General features: G+C 49.5%; 1 protein-coding gene across 4 annotated transcripts in view; it reads right to left on the reverse strand.

Annotated features, from left to right (window-relative positions):
* Positions 1-16,422, reverse strand: part of TUB (TUB bipartite transcription factor) — a 67,084-nt gene that overhangs the window by 24,348 nt on the left and 26,314 nt on the right. Inside the window, exon 1 of one of the 4 annotated variants that reach the window (XM_005578712.5) lies at positions 124-456. The exons of the other annotated variants lie outside the window; for them this stretch is intronic. Within the exon in view, the coding sequence (XP_005578769.2) occupies positions 124-161 (38 nt within the window). The 5' untranslated portion in view covers positions 162-456. Of the gene's footprint in view, positions 1-123; positions 457-16,422 lie in introns of those variants that run through there. 4 annotated transcript variants of the gene reach the window in all.

Raw genomic sequence — 16,422 nt, forward strand, 5'->3', positions numbered from 1 at the left:
CCCGCGCCCCAGTGCTGGGATAGGTGGGGAGGGCAGCGGTGCCCTGCGCCCCGGCCGCGTATCCTGGGCCAGCTCACGTCCCGAGTCGGGGGTGGTGGGCGCCCCAGCCCGGCGCCCGCGTACCTGTAGGGAATCCAGTCGGAATGCGGCTTGGAAGTCATGTCTCTCGGGGGCGGGGCGGTGGCTGCGGCTCTGGAGGCCGGGGCCCGGTGGGGCCGGCGCGGGGGCCCTGCTCAGCTCCCGGGCCGCCCCGGGCCGCATCCTCCCGGGCCGGGGCGTTGGGCCCCGCCGAGGCCCGCGCTGCAAGCCAGGGCCCGGGCTGCTGGCTCTGCGAGCGGCTGCCTGCGCGGCGCGGCGAGATGGGCGAAGCGGCGGGAGTGCGCGGGGCGTGCGCGCGCGTGGAGGCGGGGAGGCCAACCGCACCGTCCCGCGCCCCTCTGGCGCCAAGGCGGGAGCACTGCTTGGCAGCGACCGACCGCCCGCCCCTTCTCCCTCGCCCCGCCCCGCCCTCGGAGACCCCACCCCCCGGCCGGCTCTGGGCCTGCGAAGCGGCCTTGCCTCCTACCGCGAAATCGCCGCGATCCACGCACCGTGCACGTGACCGCGCCAGCGCCCACCTTCGGCTAACGGCGGCGCTGCAGCCAGTCCCCAGGCCTCCCAGCCTCAGTTTCGTCTTCTGTGAAACGGGGATCATTCGAGCACCTCCCTATGTACCTGCCCTACCTATCTCCGCTATGGGATGGGAAACCAATGCGCGGATTTGGTGGGGACAGGGACCTGGCCCGGGGCGGGGATGGAGGAGGAATCCAGTCGTGCAGGAAGAGGCGGGGACCCTCCGGGCCGAAGCGTGGAGGTTGACCTTCCCCCACCCCCACCTCCGAGTTCCCACACCCGCGCCTGGGTAACCCTCTGTCTTTGGGTTAAGGAGGTGTTTCCTCAGCAGCAGCTCCCTCCCATCTAAGCTATAGCGTCAAGGGAAGGGGAGCATTTACTGTCTATTGCATTCCCAGCCCTTGCAAATTTCTAATATGTAATCTCCACAGTAGCCTTGAGAGACAAACACCTTATCCCTATAACCCAGAGAATAGGAATGCTGAGATGCCCAAGGCCGTAAAGCTAGGAAGTGGTGGAGCTGAAACTGTTCTGTGATCTGTGTACTCCAAAGCCCTTCCTAGGGGGCGCAGTTAACCGGAGGCAAAAACCTCTACAAAGATCGTCTGAAAGTCTCTGCGCGCTGAGGAAGTCCTGGCTGTGACTGGGACCAGCTTGAATGCAAGGCATGGCACACTGAGAAGGTAGAGGACCCACAGCAGGGCGAGCGGAAGCAAGGAGCAGTAGGTTGAGGGGTCACCAGGGCCTGCGTGTGGAGCAGGTGATCAGGGAGAGGTCTGCGGAGGGGCACAGCCCCCATACGCCCCGTGGGCGTCCTCATGTGCATCCTGGATTCTGCCCCACCATCTGCGCCATAAGAGTGTTGTGCGGGGATCTTCTGATGATAAACAGGCGGTCAGGACTGCCCCGCAGAGAATGTGAGAACAACCAAGTGGGTTGAGCGAGGGGGCTCATCCTGCTGCCCTGGGGCCACAGGCAGACCCCCACCCCAGGACTCTCCCAGCCCTTCAGCCTTGCCTTCTCTTGCCGAAAATAATTATAAAACAGCCGGGCGCAGTGACTCACGCCTGTAATCCCAGCACTTTGGGAGGTCGAGGCGGGCGGATCACGAGGTCAGGAGATCGAGACCACGGTGAAACCCTGTCTCTACTAAAACTACAAAAAATTAGCTGGGCGTGGTGCCGGGCACCTGTAGTCCCAGCTACGAGAGGGAGGCTGAGGCAAGAGAATGGCGTGAACCCAGAAGGCAGAGCTTGCAGTGAGCCAAGATCGCACCACTGCACTCCAGCTTGGGCGACAGAGCGAGGCTCCGTCTCAAAAAAAAAAAAAAAATATATATATATATATATAAAACACAGTAACCACTATATTTGGATTTGCTGGGCGTCAGGAGCTGTGTTAGGTGCTACATACATATTATAATTCGTTTAATCCTCACAGCCACCCTAGAAGGTAGGCACCATTATCATACCCATTTTACAGCAAAGGAACTGAGTTACAGAGAAGGCAAGGATCTTACCCAAAGTCACACAGCTGGTCAATGATGAAGCTAGCATTCACACACAAAAGGTCTAGGTCTACAGCACTTACCCTCAATCTCCTTTCGGCCTATCACAGTTCATGCAGTGTACACACACACATACCTACACACATGCATGCACACACACACACACACACACACACACAGCCTCTCTCTCCAGGCTTCTGGAGCTCAGGACAAGTCAGACCCATCTCTGTCTGGGACAACATTGATGCTGTCTGAACACTGTGACCTTTGATTATTTATCATTTATCAACTTCCAAGAGCTATCACTGTCACTGGGGACAGACAGCAGACAAAATAAAACACCTGGGAGTGGGGTGCAGAATGCAGAAAGCAGGGTTGTTTTGTTGCCTGCTGGGACGCTTGGCCTGGACTTTGTTGGCCTCCCAGGAAGGGCAGCAGAGATTGGTCCCTACCCTGGAGACCGCAATGGAGCAGCAAAGCATTGCCCAGAGGCCTCTGTTCTTCAGGACAGAACCTTGCCTCGAGATCAGAAGCTTTGACTCCTGGAGGCCCCGCCCTCCAGGCCACCTCTTCCTGAGTTGCAATTAGTAGCTACCATGTCAGAGACAACTAGAGTCTAAAAGACTTTCCCTTCAAGAATTTGAAGCTGTTTTCCTCCCTTTATTCCCAAATTACCTGACACCTTAAAGCAATCAGAATTAAGTTGGAAGGTCTCAGGAGCCTGGAGTAATTGAATCTATTAAATAGACAGTTTAGGCTCTGTCCTAAGGGAGCAAAATCTGGAGGCAGAGTGAGGTGCAGAAATAAGATGGCTTTCCAAGTGTCTTTCTGCAGAAGTTACATATGTACATGGGATGTGGGGGAACTGTGGGACTAAGCGCCAGTGTATGCATGAGTGTGAGTGTGTGTACATGTGAGGGAGCTGAGTGCCAGTGCACACAGTATGTGTGAGTGTGTATGTGTGTGCGTTTGCATGTGTGTGCATGGGATATGGGGGAGCCAGTGGGACTGAGTGCCAGTGTATACATGAATATGAGTGTGTATGTGTGTGCATGTGTGTATGCACATAGGTTGTGTGAAAGCCAGTGGGACTGTGTGCCAGTGTATGCATGAATGTGTGTGCATGGGAAGTTGGGGGCAGTGGGACTGTTTCAGTGTATGCAGAAGTGTGTGTATGTGTGTGAGAGATGGCTCTGCAGTCTGAACAGCACTGCACAAGACCATTTGTTGGATGGTACGCGTGCAAGGGAATGATGTGTGTGCTTCTTCGAGTTCTATGGAGTGCATGAGTGTTAACATTCAACTCAGAATGCATGATGGGTTTTTCCACTCAAATGGCTTCCGTGGTTGACATTTTAAGTTTATGCCCTTGGCTTCTATCCAAAAGCTACTCCAGAAAGTCACATAATGAATATTATACTAGGCCACGGTTAAAGTTATATTTTTACAACTGCACTATAACAGTGACCCTTGAAGAAGGGCATAAGCTTTTCAAATTTAGCCCCAGGAGCAAGGTTATCTCGACTGAAACACCACCACACAGCAATCCCAACATGCCTCCCTCACCACCTGCCCAAATCCTGCAACGGTAAGATATTTGCTATGAATTTAAATCATCCTGTTTGCATTTTAGGCATTTTCAAATGTGGTGATGAAATGTTTGTGAGGGGGAGTGAAGGAATGCATGGGGAGTGAAGTGGCCCAACAGAGACCCTCGCATCTGCCACCTTAGCTTGAGGATCCCAGGGCCACCACCCCCCTCCCCCGCCCGCCCTGCCTCAGCAGGATCAGCTCACCCAGGGAAGAAGGTTAGCATTTTGGCACTTAGCCACCTATGTGGAGTCTTATATGTGCTATACTTAATGTGACTTTTTATTGAATGTGGGCCATCTCTAGTCAATTTTGGAAGCAAAGGGATATGAATGAAAAATTATATCCATTCAGATTGAGTCCTGCCTGGTGGCTTGGCATTGTGACCTTGCAGTCTGAGGAAGCCAATTCAAATCAATCAAACATCAACTAGCCCCTCGAAGGCTGATGCAGGGCTGCAGTGGCCTTAGTGGGGGTCAGGTGCATGGCTGCTCTCAGGGAGCTTTCAGTCTGGCAAAGGAGATAGGAAGAAATAATAACTGTACCCCACATTAAGGTGTTGGTGTTACAACACAGGTATACAACGTGCTGAGGGTGAGGGGACACAGAAAAGAGGCAGTCAATGAAAGTCGCTAGAAGAGGGGAGGTCAGGTTAGGATAAGCCTTCCCAAGAGTAGAAAAGGATGATGGTTGTGCTGGGCCCTGAAAGATGAATAGGATTTTGATAAGCTGATAACAAAGGAAGGGGGAAACTTAACAGTTACTGAGATTCTACAATTGAACAGACACTGTCCTAGGGTCTTTTACCAAAGGGCCTTACAGACAGAGAGGATGACATGAGCAAAGATATGGAGACATGAGAGTACATGCCCAATGCACTCGAAAACCAAGGTGCAAACCAGCATGGCAGCATTCAACCAATAGGTGAATGGTTCGGTGTGGGAGGAAATGGGCCTAGGCAGGGCCAGATCATATGTCATCCTGAACATCAAGCTAGGGTGTTTACAGTTATCCTATAGTTTGGAAAAATCCTATAGACTCTATTCTAAGGATGTGGTTCCCAATGGGGGACCACTAGAGGGTTTTAAGCCAAGAATAATCTGCCCAGATTTAACCTTTAGAAAGAAATAATTGGGAGCAGAATGGAGGATTGAGGGAGACAAGGCTAGTGGTATGGAAAACTGCTAGACAGCTATGAGTAAAGTCCAGGACAAAGATGAGCCAGCCCTAAAACAGGGTAAAACAGCCCTACCCACAGCCATTTTGAAGCTGTGGGTAGACATCATGGCAAGATGGTAGCATAAGTATGGGTGGCCAGATAAAGCCCTCTGTAATTCCCATTTAAATAACTGCAGAATGCACAAAGACCATTGCACTACTGCTGATGATTGAGATAAACAGGCTTACAATGTCTGAAAAAAAAGTAGGTCAACCACTAGTAAAATTAAAAGCAATGTCTATTTTCCAAATCACTGCTGAAAATAATAGCAAATCATTTCCACACACACAAATACACAAAAGCATAATCTGTAGGAAACATAAAACGCATAGGGCATAAAACAAAGTAATAGGAATAAAACCAGATCGAATGGTTATGAGGTAAATGTAACTAGAGAGCCTGTGAGCCTGGATCATACACAGCTATCATTTGTTGAGTGCATGCTCTATGCCAGGTGCTCCTCTGTGTGTTTCATAAAGACAAATATGGCAATGGGAGGATGAGATGGGATGCTTCCAGTCTAGGCTCCACTTGGGGGTCCAAATGAACAGATACCACATTCCAAAGTGAAGTGGGATACACCTCTTGGAAAAGAGGTGGCGAAAACCTGGATCCATGCCGTTAGCTGACACCCATCACTAATATATACAAAACGGGAGAGAGGTTGAAAAAAGGGTTGTTGGAGGTTTAGAATGAATTTCAGAGAGAGCCTTTGGGGTCAAATGATCCCTAATACATGGGAGGGGTGCAGGGTGCTATCATCTTCACCTCAAAGCCACAGAGTGGGGCCTTGAGGAAACCCCTAAGCCAGTTGATACGTGGCCACAATGGTCTTGGTGCCACAGTGGACAAATCCAAAGAGCAGCAAGAGTGCTGCTGCTTCGGGATCAGCCTGTGCTCCCTGGTTTGCAGGGCAAAGCACACGTGAGTGTCTCTTGTGGACAAAGGTGGGACCCAGCAAGAGAGCCAGATGTGACTGTCTTAGATCCAGGCCAAGAGGGCTCCTCCAAGGGAGGAAGTGACACCGAGGGAGACCGGGTTTCCCAGAGCCTGAGAAAGAAACCATAGGATCGGCTATGGGGAGAAAGTATCACCCTCATCAAGGGAGGTGCAGGATGAGACTCCAGCGATGGGGTGGTCTCCACCAACCTGCAAAAACACCCCAGTGGGAGAGAGGGCCCAGAGAACAACAGGACACCAACTCATCAGAGTACAGTCATTGAAGACCTTTCCCGCCCATCTTGTCTCCTACCTCCCTCCCGCTCCACCTTGGACCCTGGAAAGGGTCAGGACTGTCATGTCCAAGCTCCCCTCAGGCAGCTGGCCTACAGCAGACTGTGCTGGGAAAGAGATGGTGTAACTCTGATGTTTCAAGATTTTTTTTTTATTACAACAGACAGGATGCATTAATTACTGACAAGACAACCTCTGGTTACCTGAAACTGGCCAGAAAAGTCATGGGACTTACCCTAAATTTAATATAATTTTAGAAGGGAAAAGAGCCCTACAGAATAAATTTAAAGAGACTGTGGGGGACAAAAATAAAGTTTGCTTTATGATTACATCTCATGAGTCATGCCTATGCCTATTCAACTTAACAATTACACATGACTTCTCCCATTTAATCCTCAGAGCAACACTACAATGTAGGTACTATTATAATCCCCACTTTACAGATGAAGCAACAAAAAGGTTATATATAATCTGCTGAAAGTCACACTGATAAGAAGTAATAGAGTTCAAATTCAGATTCAGGCAGATGAGCGTTGTAGAGTCCAGAGAACTACCTTCCTCCAGAGAAAACCAGATGATGGGCGCCTTAGCCCTTTGACTCATTAATTCCTGTTCTAGAAAACTAGTCAAAGGAGTTTGAAAATGAAGTCAACAGTTTATATACAAAGATACTGATGGAAACTTTATTGCTAACAGGGGAAATTGGTTGGGGGAAGATAAACAAAATGTCTATTAATTAGGACTCCGTTAAGTAAATAATTCAATGTTCACAGGATGGATCACTAAGCATCCTTTATGGGGAATTTTTGTCTTTAAGAGACAGGGTCGGCCTCGCACGGTGGCTTCCGCCTGTAATCTCAGCACTTTGGGAGGCTGAGGTGGGTGGATCACATGAGGCCAGGAATTTAACAGCAGCCTGGGCAACATGGCAAACGCTGTCTCTACTAAACTTACAAAAATTAGCTGGGCGTGGTGGCGGGCATCTGTAATCCCAGCTACTTGGGAGGCTGAGGCAGGAGAATCACTTGAAACCAGGAGGTAGAGGTTGTAGTGAGCCAAGATTGCCCCACTGCACTCCAGTCTGGGTGACAGAGCGAGACTCTGTCTCAAAAAAAAGAAAAAAAAAAAGAAAGAGATGAGGTCTCACTCTGCACCCAGACTGGAGTATAACTGGCGCTATTGTAGCTCACTGTAGCCTTGTACTCCTGGGCTCAAGTGATCCTCCTGCCTCAGCCTCCAGAGTAGCTGGGACTACAGGTGTGAACCACCACACCTGGCTAATTTTAAAAAATGTTTTGTAGAGATTGAGTATTGCTGTGTCTCCCAGGCTGGTCTTGGACTCCTCGGTCAAACAACCCTTCTGCCTCAGCCTCCCACAGCACTAGGATTACAGGTGTCAGCCATCGCACCCAGCCTTATAGAGAATTTTTAATGACAAAGTAATGGACTTATGAGATGGGGATACAATATTTTAGGCAAGTATAATGCTCTATAAAAAAGCCCCACCAGCCGACACATATATGGTCTCATACAAAGTTGCCTAGAGTGAGGGACACAGTCCATTGTCTCAGCTTTGCCGCCCTAGGGGCCACATCCTCCATTCCAGACGGCCACTTCTTCCAGGTGTTTGGACCTCCTCTTAGCTCCAGCTTTGACCCCTAAGACCTCCTAGTGACCCCTGAACAGCACAGACAACATCCTCACCCCCAATGTTGGAGAAGACAGACAATAAACACACACTATTGGTGCAAAATAGATTAGGTTAAAAAAATTATATATATAGTAATGCCTTACAAGTTGACATATCCTTAGTCGCCTAGTGTCATATGGTGTGTCACTAAGATGAAAGCCAAGTGGCTGCAAGAAACGCCTGCAATTCTTAGCCTGGTTATTTATCTTGGAAGGGAGCAGAGGAAGTGCAGGAAGGATGCTGAACTGTAATATCTGTTCTTTACCTATTCTGAGGCATTTGCTGAGTGCTTCCTAGGCAGGGAGACCCAGGGCTGGAGGACAGTGTCCCTGATCCGGGGAAGCTTCTGTTCCCAGCAAGTCCTCTTGCCCACTTGCCCATGGGGCATCTAAGTCTGGGGAGCAGAGGCTGAGATTATAAATAGAAAGAGTGGTTCTGAGGCTGAGTGCTCAGGCCCCTGTGCTCAGCCTCCAGGAGGGGTTTGTTTCACCAGCATTATTGGATTTGCAGATAGGCAACAAGGAATTAAGCTGATCAGGAAGAGACAAAGAGAGCTTTCATTTATTCAAAAATGCAGGATTTATCTAGCAGAGCCCTCTCCTTTGTCAAACAGAGAGCCATTTCCTTTATATCCTCCAGCAAAGAACATTTTATTTTGTAACCTTTCAGAAAAGCCTATGAGTTTGTGTTTTTGACCTGTTTTTCTCCCTGCTCTAAGAAAACCATGATTATTTAAAATGTGAAATGCATATTAAACAATCTTATTCTGAATTCACAAACCAATCTCTCCAGCAAGAGGAATCAGTCCCTGAAATGCAATTTAAACTATTTGAAAAGTTTATTACTCCCAACACACCATCTTTTTGCTCCATGGCCCTTCCCTTTTGCTGCTGCTGATTCTTAAATATCAGACTCTAGAGCCACCACTGAGGAAGCAGAGTCCTAAAAGGTAATGCTATGGGACTGGAGTTTTCCAGACTCTGAAGTGGGAATAAAAGTTCCAAGACCTTATAGAGGCAGCAGCTATAGAGGAAAGAACGCCAGTGCCAGGTTCCAGTCCTGGCTAAGTTGCTAATATACTGTGTGACCTCAAATGAGGATGTCCCCTCTCTGTGCTTCATGAAAGAGAGTGGGATTATCTCTAAGTCTCCTTCTGGCACTAAACATTCTCTGATATTTTGACTCTTTACAGCAGGGCTGTTAGGAGACAAAAGAAGATGATTATAGTTTGCTCAACTCTGAAATAAGGTGAGAATTCTTGCTTTACTGTTTTTTGTGTTAGCATTCTTGTATTTTATATAAGAAACACAGCCGTGAAAACACATAAGACTTAGGGGAGCTGAATGCCTGTCCTCTCTGTGCTGCTAACTCACTGGGTGACCAGAGACCACTCTCCCCAGGCTCGCCTCAGTTTCCTCATCTGTTAATTAGAGACAACGTATGCCTTGCCTACTGCACATAGTGTGAGAGGCTGAACTGAGAAGGAACGTGTGTCTGTGAATGCTGTGCTAGAAGTCCAAAGTACCACGGAGATGGGACAACATTTAGTACTTAGAGCTCCCACTCACTGAGTCCTCACACAGGGCCAGCACTGTGCTAAGTGCTCACTTGTATTGTCTCATTGATTGCTGGCAGCTCCCCGAGGAGCTATTATACAGAAGGAAGCAGAAGCACTGTGGGTGGTCACAGCAGCAAGGATTTACTCAGCCTCGCCAGGCCTGTGCCATGGGGCCTCCGCCGCCCACCACAGATGAGGGTGAGAACAGGTGGTCCCACCACTGCTGCCCTGCCTGGGCTCTAGGAGGGAGGAAGGGAAGGAAGGAAGAGGGTCCCTTCCCCCTCCACATCTCCAAGCTGAGCTCTGGCTGGAGGAGGTGATGCGCGAAGACTCCTTCTAGCCTTCCTCAGGTGAGATCATGCCCAGGGGTGGTGGGGCTGCGGGGCAGTACCCACCTCCGCCTCCTTCCACCTCTGCATCCTTTGCTTTGCTGTGTCTCTCTCCTGACCCCTGGTCCAATCACAGCCCACCTGCTCTCCATGTCTCTGTGTCTGCTGAGCTGTCACCATCCTCTCTGCTGCTGCAGAGTGGCTCCTTCCTGTACCTCCACCCTGAGGAAGGCATGGGCGGGAGCTCTGAGGATGGGGGCTTAGCTTAGCAGAACGAGGCCCTGGGATTCTGAGCTGGACATCTCATGCCAGGTGGCCCTGTCCCAGCCCTTGCATTTCTGAGGATTTCTGGGGTCTCCCTGGAGACAGGCAAGTAGGGTTGGCCCTCAGATGAACTTCAGAGGTCTCCCTTCCCCCCAGTGGGAGGGGCCTCAGGCCACTGTGTGTTCCTCTAGCTCAGGTCATCCTCTGCTCTGCCCCAGCTACATGGTCCCTGCACCGAACACACCCCAGTTCTCTTTGTCGTACTGTGGCTCCCCGTATCTGCAGCTCAGCCTGCCTGTTCTGAACTGTGTCCCACCCCAACCTGCTGGCTCTGAGAGACAACTGAAGCAGTTTGGTGAAGGACACAAATCTCTTATAAAACTCTCCTTGCTCCTTACAGGTGACCAGACATTTGCTGATGTTGTAGGCCCATGTTCTCACTTGATGTAAAAACACCATTAGTGTCTTGGATGTCAGGAATCCTGAGTTTAGGCCTAAGTCCCCAGCCTCCTATATGACCATAGAGAAATGCCTTCCCAATTTTCTTGGCCTCAGTGTATCAGTGTATAAGATGAGGGAATTGAATTAGATAAGGTCTAAGGCACTCAACATCAGTGGAGCTCCATTATCAAGGGCCCCATCTGAAAATTTACATTAAAAGGATACACATTTCTCACCTCCCACTCCCACTTCCCTGGGACAGCAGCATAGAGAACACTCAGGCTAGACTTACCCCTGTGAAAAATGCGTGATGAGCACAGACCCATCCCTCACCCAGTCACACACCCAGAAGACAGATGGCAGCTCGGGATGCACTCCGTAAGTGGGTCTGAAGTCCCTCCCACCCTCTCTGTGAAAAAGAGTCGAGGTGATGAGTGCTTAGGAACAATTCAAACGTGCTCTGCCATGAACCACATGTATGCCTTGGGCCGTCCTGGGGACTTAATAGTTCATATATGTAAACCATTTAAAACAGGCAGTAAGAGTTAGCTGTGGTTACATAATGATCTGCACCCCCTTTCCCTCCAGCCCCCCTGCAGTCTGTTCTCACATGGCAGTGAGTGATTTTTTCATAATGCAAATCTCTCCTTGCACCTGCTGCTTCAAATCCTTCACTCGCTTCCCTTGCTCACAGACCAAAATTTTTAAAAGTTCCTACAAAGTAGTCAAGTTTCTGGTCTGCAGCTATACTGGTATGCTTTTAGAGAAGCCAGGTTTTCTCTACCTTTGCAGACTTTTAGGTCTGGAATCCACCTCCCATCCCTGCACCCGAAGGCCAAAGCCCTAAGGCTGAGACTGAAGTCATGGTTCAGTGGGGACCAAGGAGGCCCCAACTACTTGTATTTCTTTAAAATTCCTGAGGGGGGCATTGATGAACAGGCATTAGTCTACTATGTTAGAAAGGAGGACTCATGGTTTATATTATTACAAGTGATCTACTGTACGGGGCCTGAGAAAATGTAAGGGAATCAACAAGAAAACCCCCAGAATCAGAAAGTTCAGTAAAGTTGCCAAATAAGATGGAAAAATAGCCAAGAACATTTCTATAAAAAAATTATCATTTGCAAAATGAAAATGAAAAAGATCTCATTTACAGTGGTACAAGACTACATATGAAAAGTTTTAAAATAATACCAGTGAGACTGATTTGTGATTCATATAAAGAAAATTATAAAATGCAATTGAAATTTATAAAAAGAACTTGAAGAAATGGAGATTCCTAATGTATTTCTGTATGATAGGAAGACTATTTTAAAGACATTCTTCCTAAATGAGATTTCATTTAGTTCGAAGCAAAATTCCAAGGGGATTCTGAAACTTGATAATGTACAGAGATTTTTTATGCTTCCCTGTGGTGATGATTTAAGGAAAGGAGGGTGAGCCCCAAGATAGTTTGTGAACGTGGGTTCTGTGATAAGAAAGCCAATGTGGTCATGTTGACTTGCTGGCTAGTGTTGATCAGCAACGCCAGCTCCACCATCCCGTGACAGCATGCCCACACAGTGCGGGCATCCTGCCCCACATCCCAGGATGGCAGATTAGTGGGCAACAGTGAGAGTTTGGGGTAGTCAGGGCGTTGGTGCCACCACTACTCTCTTTTTTGCCTATTTCTCTCAATCAATGGCCATTTTTTTCCATTTTCAGAGCCATGAATTAAGAGTGCCCAATTCAGCTGACCTGTGTGGATGCCCAGGATTAAGGCAGACTGAGATAAGCTACTCGTCTGCCCCTAATTCCTCTGGATAACCCAGGTATAGATTATCTGGAAGGGAAAAAAAGCAAAAAACAAAAACAAAACAGGTAAGAAAAGTAAAGACAATTCTGATAATGGCTAATGAGAGGAGCACCAATCCCATTAGATATGAAAATAGACAGTGGCAACAACTGAAGCAATGTGATGATGGACAGGAATCTCATGTGAAACTTCAATGGAAGAAAATAAGCAACCCAGAAATATACTCTAAGCACTTAATTTCTCTACAAGAATTTAGGGTTAATTACCCAACCCCCCCCCAATAATACTAAATTTAAAAATGAGAGTATAAAATCATTATGACAAAAGTGTAAAATAAAGTGTCCTGTGGTTATCTGGAAGGGGACAAAGAGAGGTTGCAGAGGTATGAGACTGGGCTGATTTTCAGCATAAGCAATTGTTGTTATTGTAGGAGGTGATTTGTGTAAAGAAAAAGCAAAGAAAAGATGGAATGGTTCAGCAAAGCAGAAAGGACACTGGGCTAGAAGCCAGGGGTCTGAATTCTAACCACAACTCCTCCCTGCGGAGTGATCGTGGGCTACGTCTTTCTCATTTCTGGGCCTCACTCCAACATTTCAAAGCTAAAGAATTAACACAAATGACCTGCAGCAGCCCTTCCTGCTCAGCCTTCTGGGATTCAACGATCATTCCCCATTTGTGGTTTCTACAGCAGGACTCGATGGAAGTGCAGAAAGAAACTCAGATCTTTCCTGCCCCAAATCGCAGAATGACCTCGTAGGCCGGGTCTGTTCATTTCAGTACCGAGGCTCTCACTGCACCCAGCCCCATCAGCCACGGGGATCCAGAGATGACTAACACAGGGCACTGGCCTGTGAAGATCATGGGTTACTGGAGGACACAGATGGACACAGACAACAAACAATAATCCCAGGCGGTATGAAGTCAACCCAGCCAGAGGCAAAGACCCGTGCGGGCAGAGCAGAGAGAGCCAGAGGAGTCTGGCAGGGGACCAGGCAGGGCTTTGCAGCAGAGACAGCCTTTGAGGCTGGGTATTAAAGGATACAGAGCTCAGTAAAGGTAGATGGGGCGAGGGAGCCACGGGAGTTAGGAAAGCATTGGGGTGGATGGCCTGCCTGGCTGTAACACGTGGGGAACGAGTAGGGAAGAAGGGTCTTGGAGACGTTGTATGGGACTGGGGAAGTTGGTCTGGAACAGGGCCAGGCTGCCTGTAAACAATGGGAAATCGCAGGGGTGCAGGGGTGTGGTGGCGTTGGGGAAGTGATCCTGCCTATGAGGGAGGGGCAGCCTTGGCAGCAGGGTCTGTGGCGAAGCCAGAGGGAAGCAGAGATACCAGTGAGCAGGTTCTTCAATAGCCCAGGGCAGAGCTGGATGCGCCAAGGAGGGGCCTGGGGTGAGTGGTACAGCTGAGGCAAGCCCATGGGACCCGAGGCAGGACAGCACAGCAGCAGGAAAAGCACAACTGAGGCCAGACAGCCTGGGCTCTTCGTCTGGGCTCTGCCTAACTGTGTAACCTGAGGCTGTTTAACCATTTCCATCTCAGTTTTCTTATCTGCAAACAAGTGGAACGCTTTTTAGGGACGTCAAGGGATTCCATGATTTAATAAAAGCTTTTAGCATGGTGCCTGCACTAAGTGCTATTCGTGGTGGGGGCGATGATGATAGAAGAGCTGCATGTTGGAGGAAGAGGGGTCTGGACAGTGACTCCTCAGAGAACCCAGTGGGAATAGCAGGTTTGAGAAGGGGTTGGGCATTGTGAGTTACTGTTCAGATGTGCCAGGTTTGAGTGTCTGCAGGCTAACCCATTGCAAGTGACTGGAAAAGTGCATCTGGAGCTTCGGGAGAAGACATGTGAGGAGAGGGAAATTCAGGGAGTCCTGAGCCCAGGAGGAGACTGAGGCAGAGGCTCAGGGGAAGGTGCAGACTAAGGGAGAAGAGGGCTGATAGCAAAGACTTGAGTGTGTAGCTGTGGAATCCAGCATAGAAGCTCCTTGAGAACAGGAGTTTTCACTGTGTTGCTCCCTGCTGTATCCCTAGTGCCTAGTACAGTGCCTGGAAGAAAACAGGAGTTCAATAAATATTTGTTGAGTGAATACATGAGGAGAATTTTTCCTGTCATTCACTGTAAGTATTTTCTTAGGCACAAAATAGTAACAGTAGCTAACATTTATTAAACGCTTACCCTGTGCCAGGCACCATGCTGAAAGCATATAGAGTCCCATTTCATCTTTACGACAGTCTAGAGAGAAGGTACTATTATTATTTCCAGTTTATAGATCAGGAAGCAGGTCTCAAAAGGTAAAACAACCAGCTGAATTCACACAGCTCGTGAGGAGCAGAGCTAGGGGCCAAACCCGGGGCTGCAGGACTCCCTGTGGGTGCTCTCCTAGACCCTGACTTAGCAAGAAAGGAAATGGAGCAGCAATGCCCTGTGCCGGCTCTCACATGCTCAGTAAAGAGGGACTGTTTTTAAATCTTGCTGGAGGAGGTGGGGAGCCAGAAGAGCTGGAGAAGCCGGACCTCGTTGGTGTCAGACTTACGGAGTGAGGCCATTTCACAGACCAGTATTTGGTGAGGCCAGACTGTGGAAGAATGGGAGCAGATCAGGAGCTAGGAGTGGAGCTGCCTGGAGCGGGAGAGGCAGGATGGAGGTCAGAAACTTACTGAGAGGAAGGAGCTCCATCTGTACACGGTGATGGTTGTGTGTGTGAATGTGTGTGCATTGGGGGAAGGTATTAGGCTGCAAAGGTTGTCCAGAGGATTCAGGCAGGTCCAGAAAGATCCAGGGTTGTCCCAGGGTGACAAGGACTAGAGGTCATTTGCAAAGTACAGGGGCTGCACAGCTGGCAGGCTGAGTTTGTGCAGGTCTTGTCACACCTCTTCAACCTGCTTTCCTAACCAGTGCTGAAGTCCTCGAACACCCGTGGTTACTATACTTTTCCTAGACGTGCGCTCCGAAGAGGGCATGAGGAGCCAGACAGGCTAGGCTTGCCCCAGGTCTTCAGCTCGCAGGCGACAGATTGGGATTCAGAACCCTGGACTCCTCTAGCTCCTGAGCGGTACTGCCCCAAGCAGGCTGGCTGCCCTGGGAAGTCTGGGGCACCTTCGGCCTATCTCTCTCCAGGCTGTCTGGACCCTCTGCACAGCCCTGCTGCCTCCAGAGAACGAGGTTCATCACTCAGTACCCTGTTCACAGTAACTGCCTGGGATTGGGATCAGGGTCAGGGCATAGGCCGCAGAGCTGTACAGGGGCCAGCTCCCTCTGGACTGCACGGAGTTGCTTTTGTCCCCATCCTCGCTCATTCCTGACTCATGCCAGGCCCTTCCAATTCCCTTCACCTCCATGCTTCCTGCCCCTGGTAATGCTCCTGCAGGGGAAAAGGCTGTCATGCTGTGTGCCAAACGGAACTTCATGTCCAGCATCTGAGCAGACCTGTTGGTTCTGGACACTCTCCAAACACCCTGGGGATAGAGGAGAGAACTGCAGAGTGCCCATTCTTCCCCTGGCAGTACCCTTGGAGCCCCTATGGCCTCAGGGGCCCTCAGGGCAGCCTCCCTCTGGGCTCCTTCCTCCTTGGCCAACTCTGGGGTGACATGATTAGCCACTGCCCAAGCACTGACCACCATGCACAACCCGTTTCATGTCTGACCAACCCCAGACTGGACTCTGAGCTCACAGAGAGAAACCCTTCACAGCGATATGACTCTGAGGGCAAGAGGAGGGTCTGCAACCACAGAATCCACACCATCATTTATGTGTGGACCTCCTACTATGTGCAGGAGTAGTGCTAGGGGCTTCCCATGCATTGTCACAAGGCCACACACAACTTACTTTTCAGATAAGGAAACCGAGGCTCAGAAACTTGCCAGGCTTTAACCCCTCCACTTCACCAAATTCATCATTACCCTTGGGTCAGATAAACCCTGAAGCACAGCTGCTCTTCCAGCTCTGCTCCTAGGTTTACCAGAGGGCATGCTGTCCCTTCCTTCACCCTTCACTCCGTCTACAGTGGAGGCCTATTTGGGCCCACAGATACACTCAACTCTGCTCTAGGTACTAGAAGAGGCAAATGGAAGGAAACTGACATTTGTTAACAACTATTCTTGCTGAGTGCTGTCATGTATTATGTTCTCATTCAATCTTCTTAACCACTCTATAAGGAAGGTATGACTATCCCCATTTTAGA

The sequence above is a fragment of the Macaca fascicularis genome, chromosome 14 (assembly GCF_037993035.2).
Source record: "Macaca fascicularis isolate 582-1 chromosome 14, T2T-MFA8v1.1".
NCBI classification, from domain to species: domain Eukaryota; kingdom Metazoa; phylum Chordata; class Mammalia; order Primates; family Cercopithecidae; genus Macaca; species Macaca fascicularis.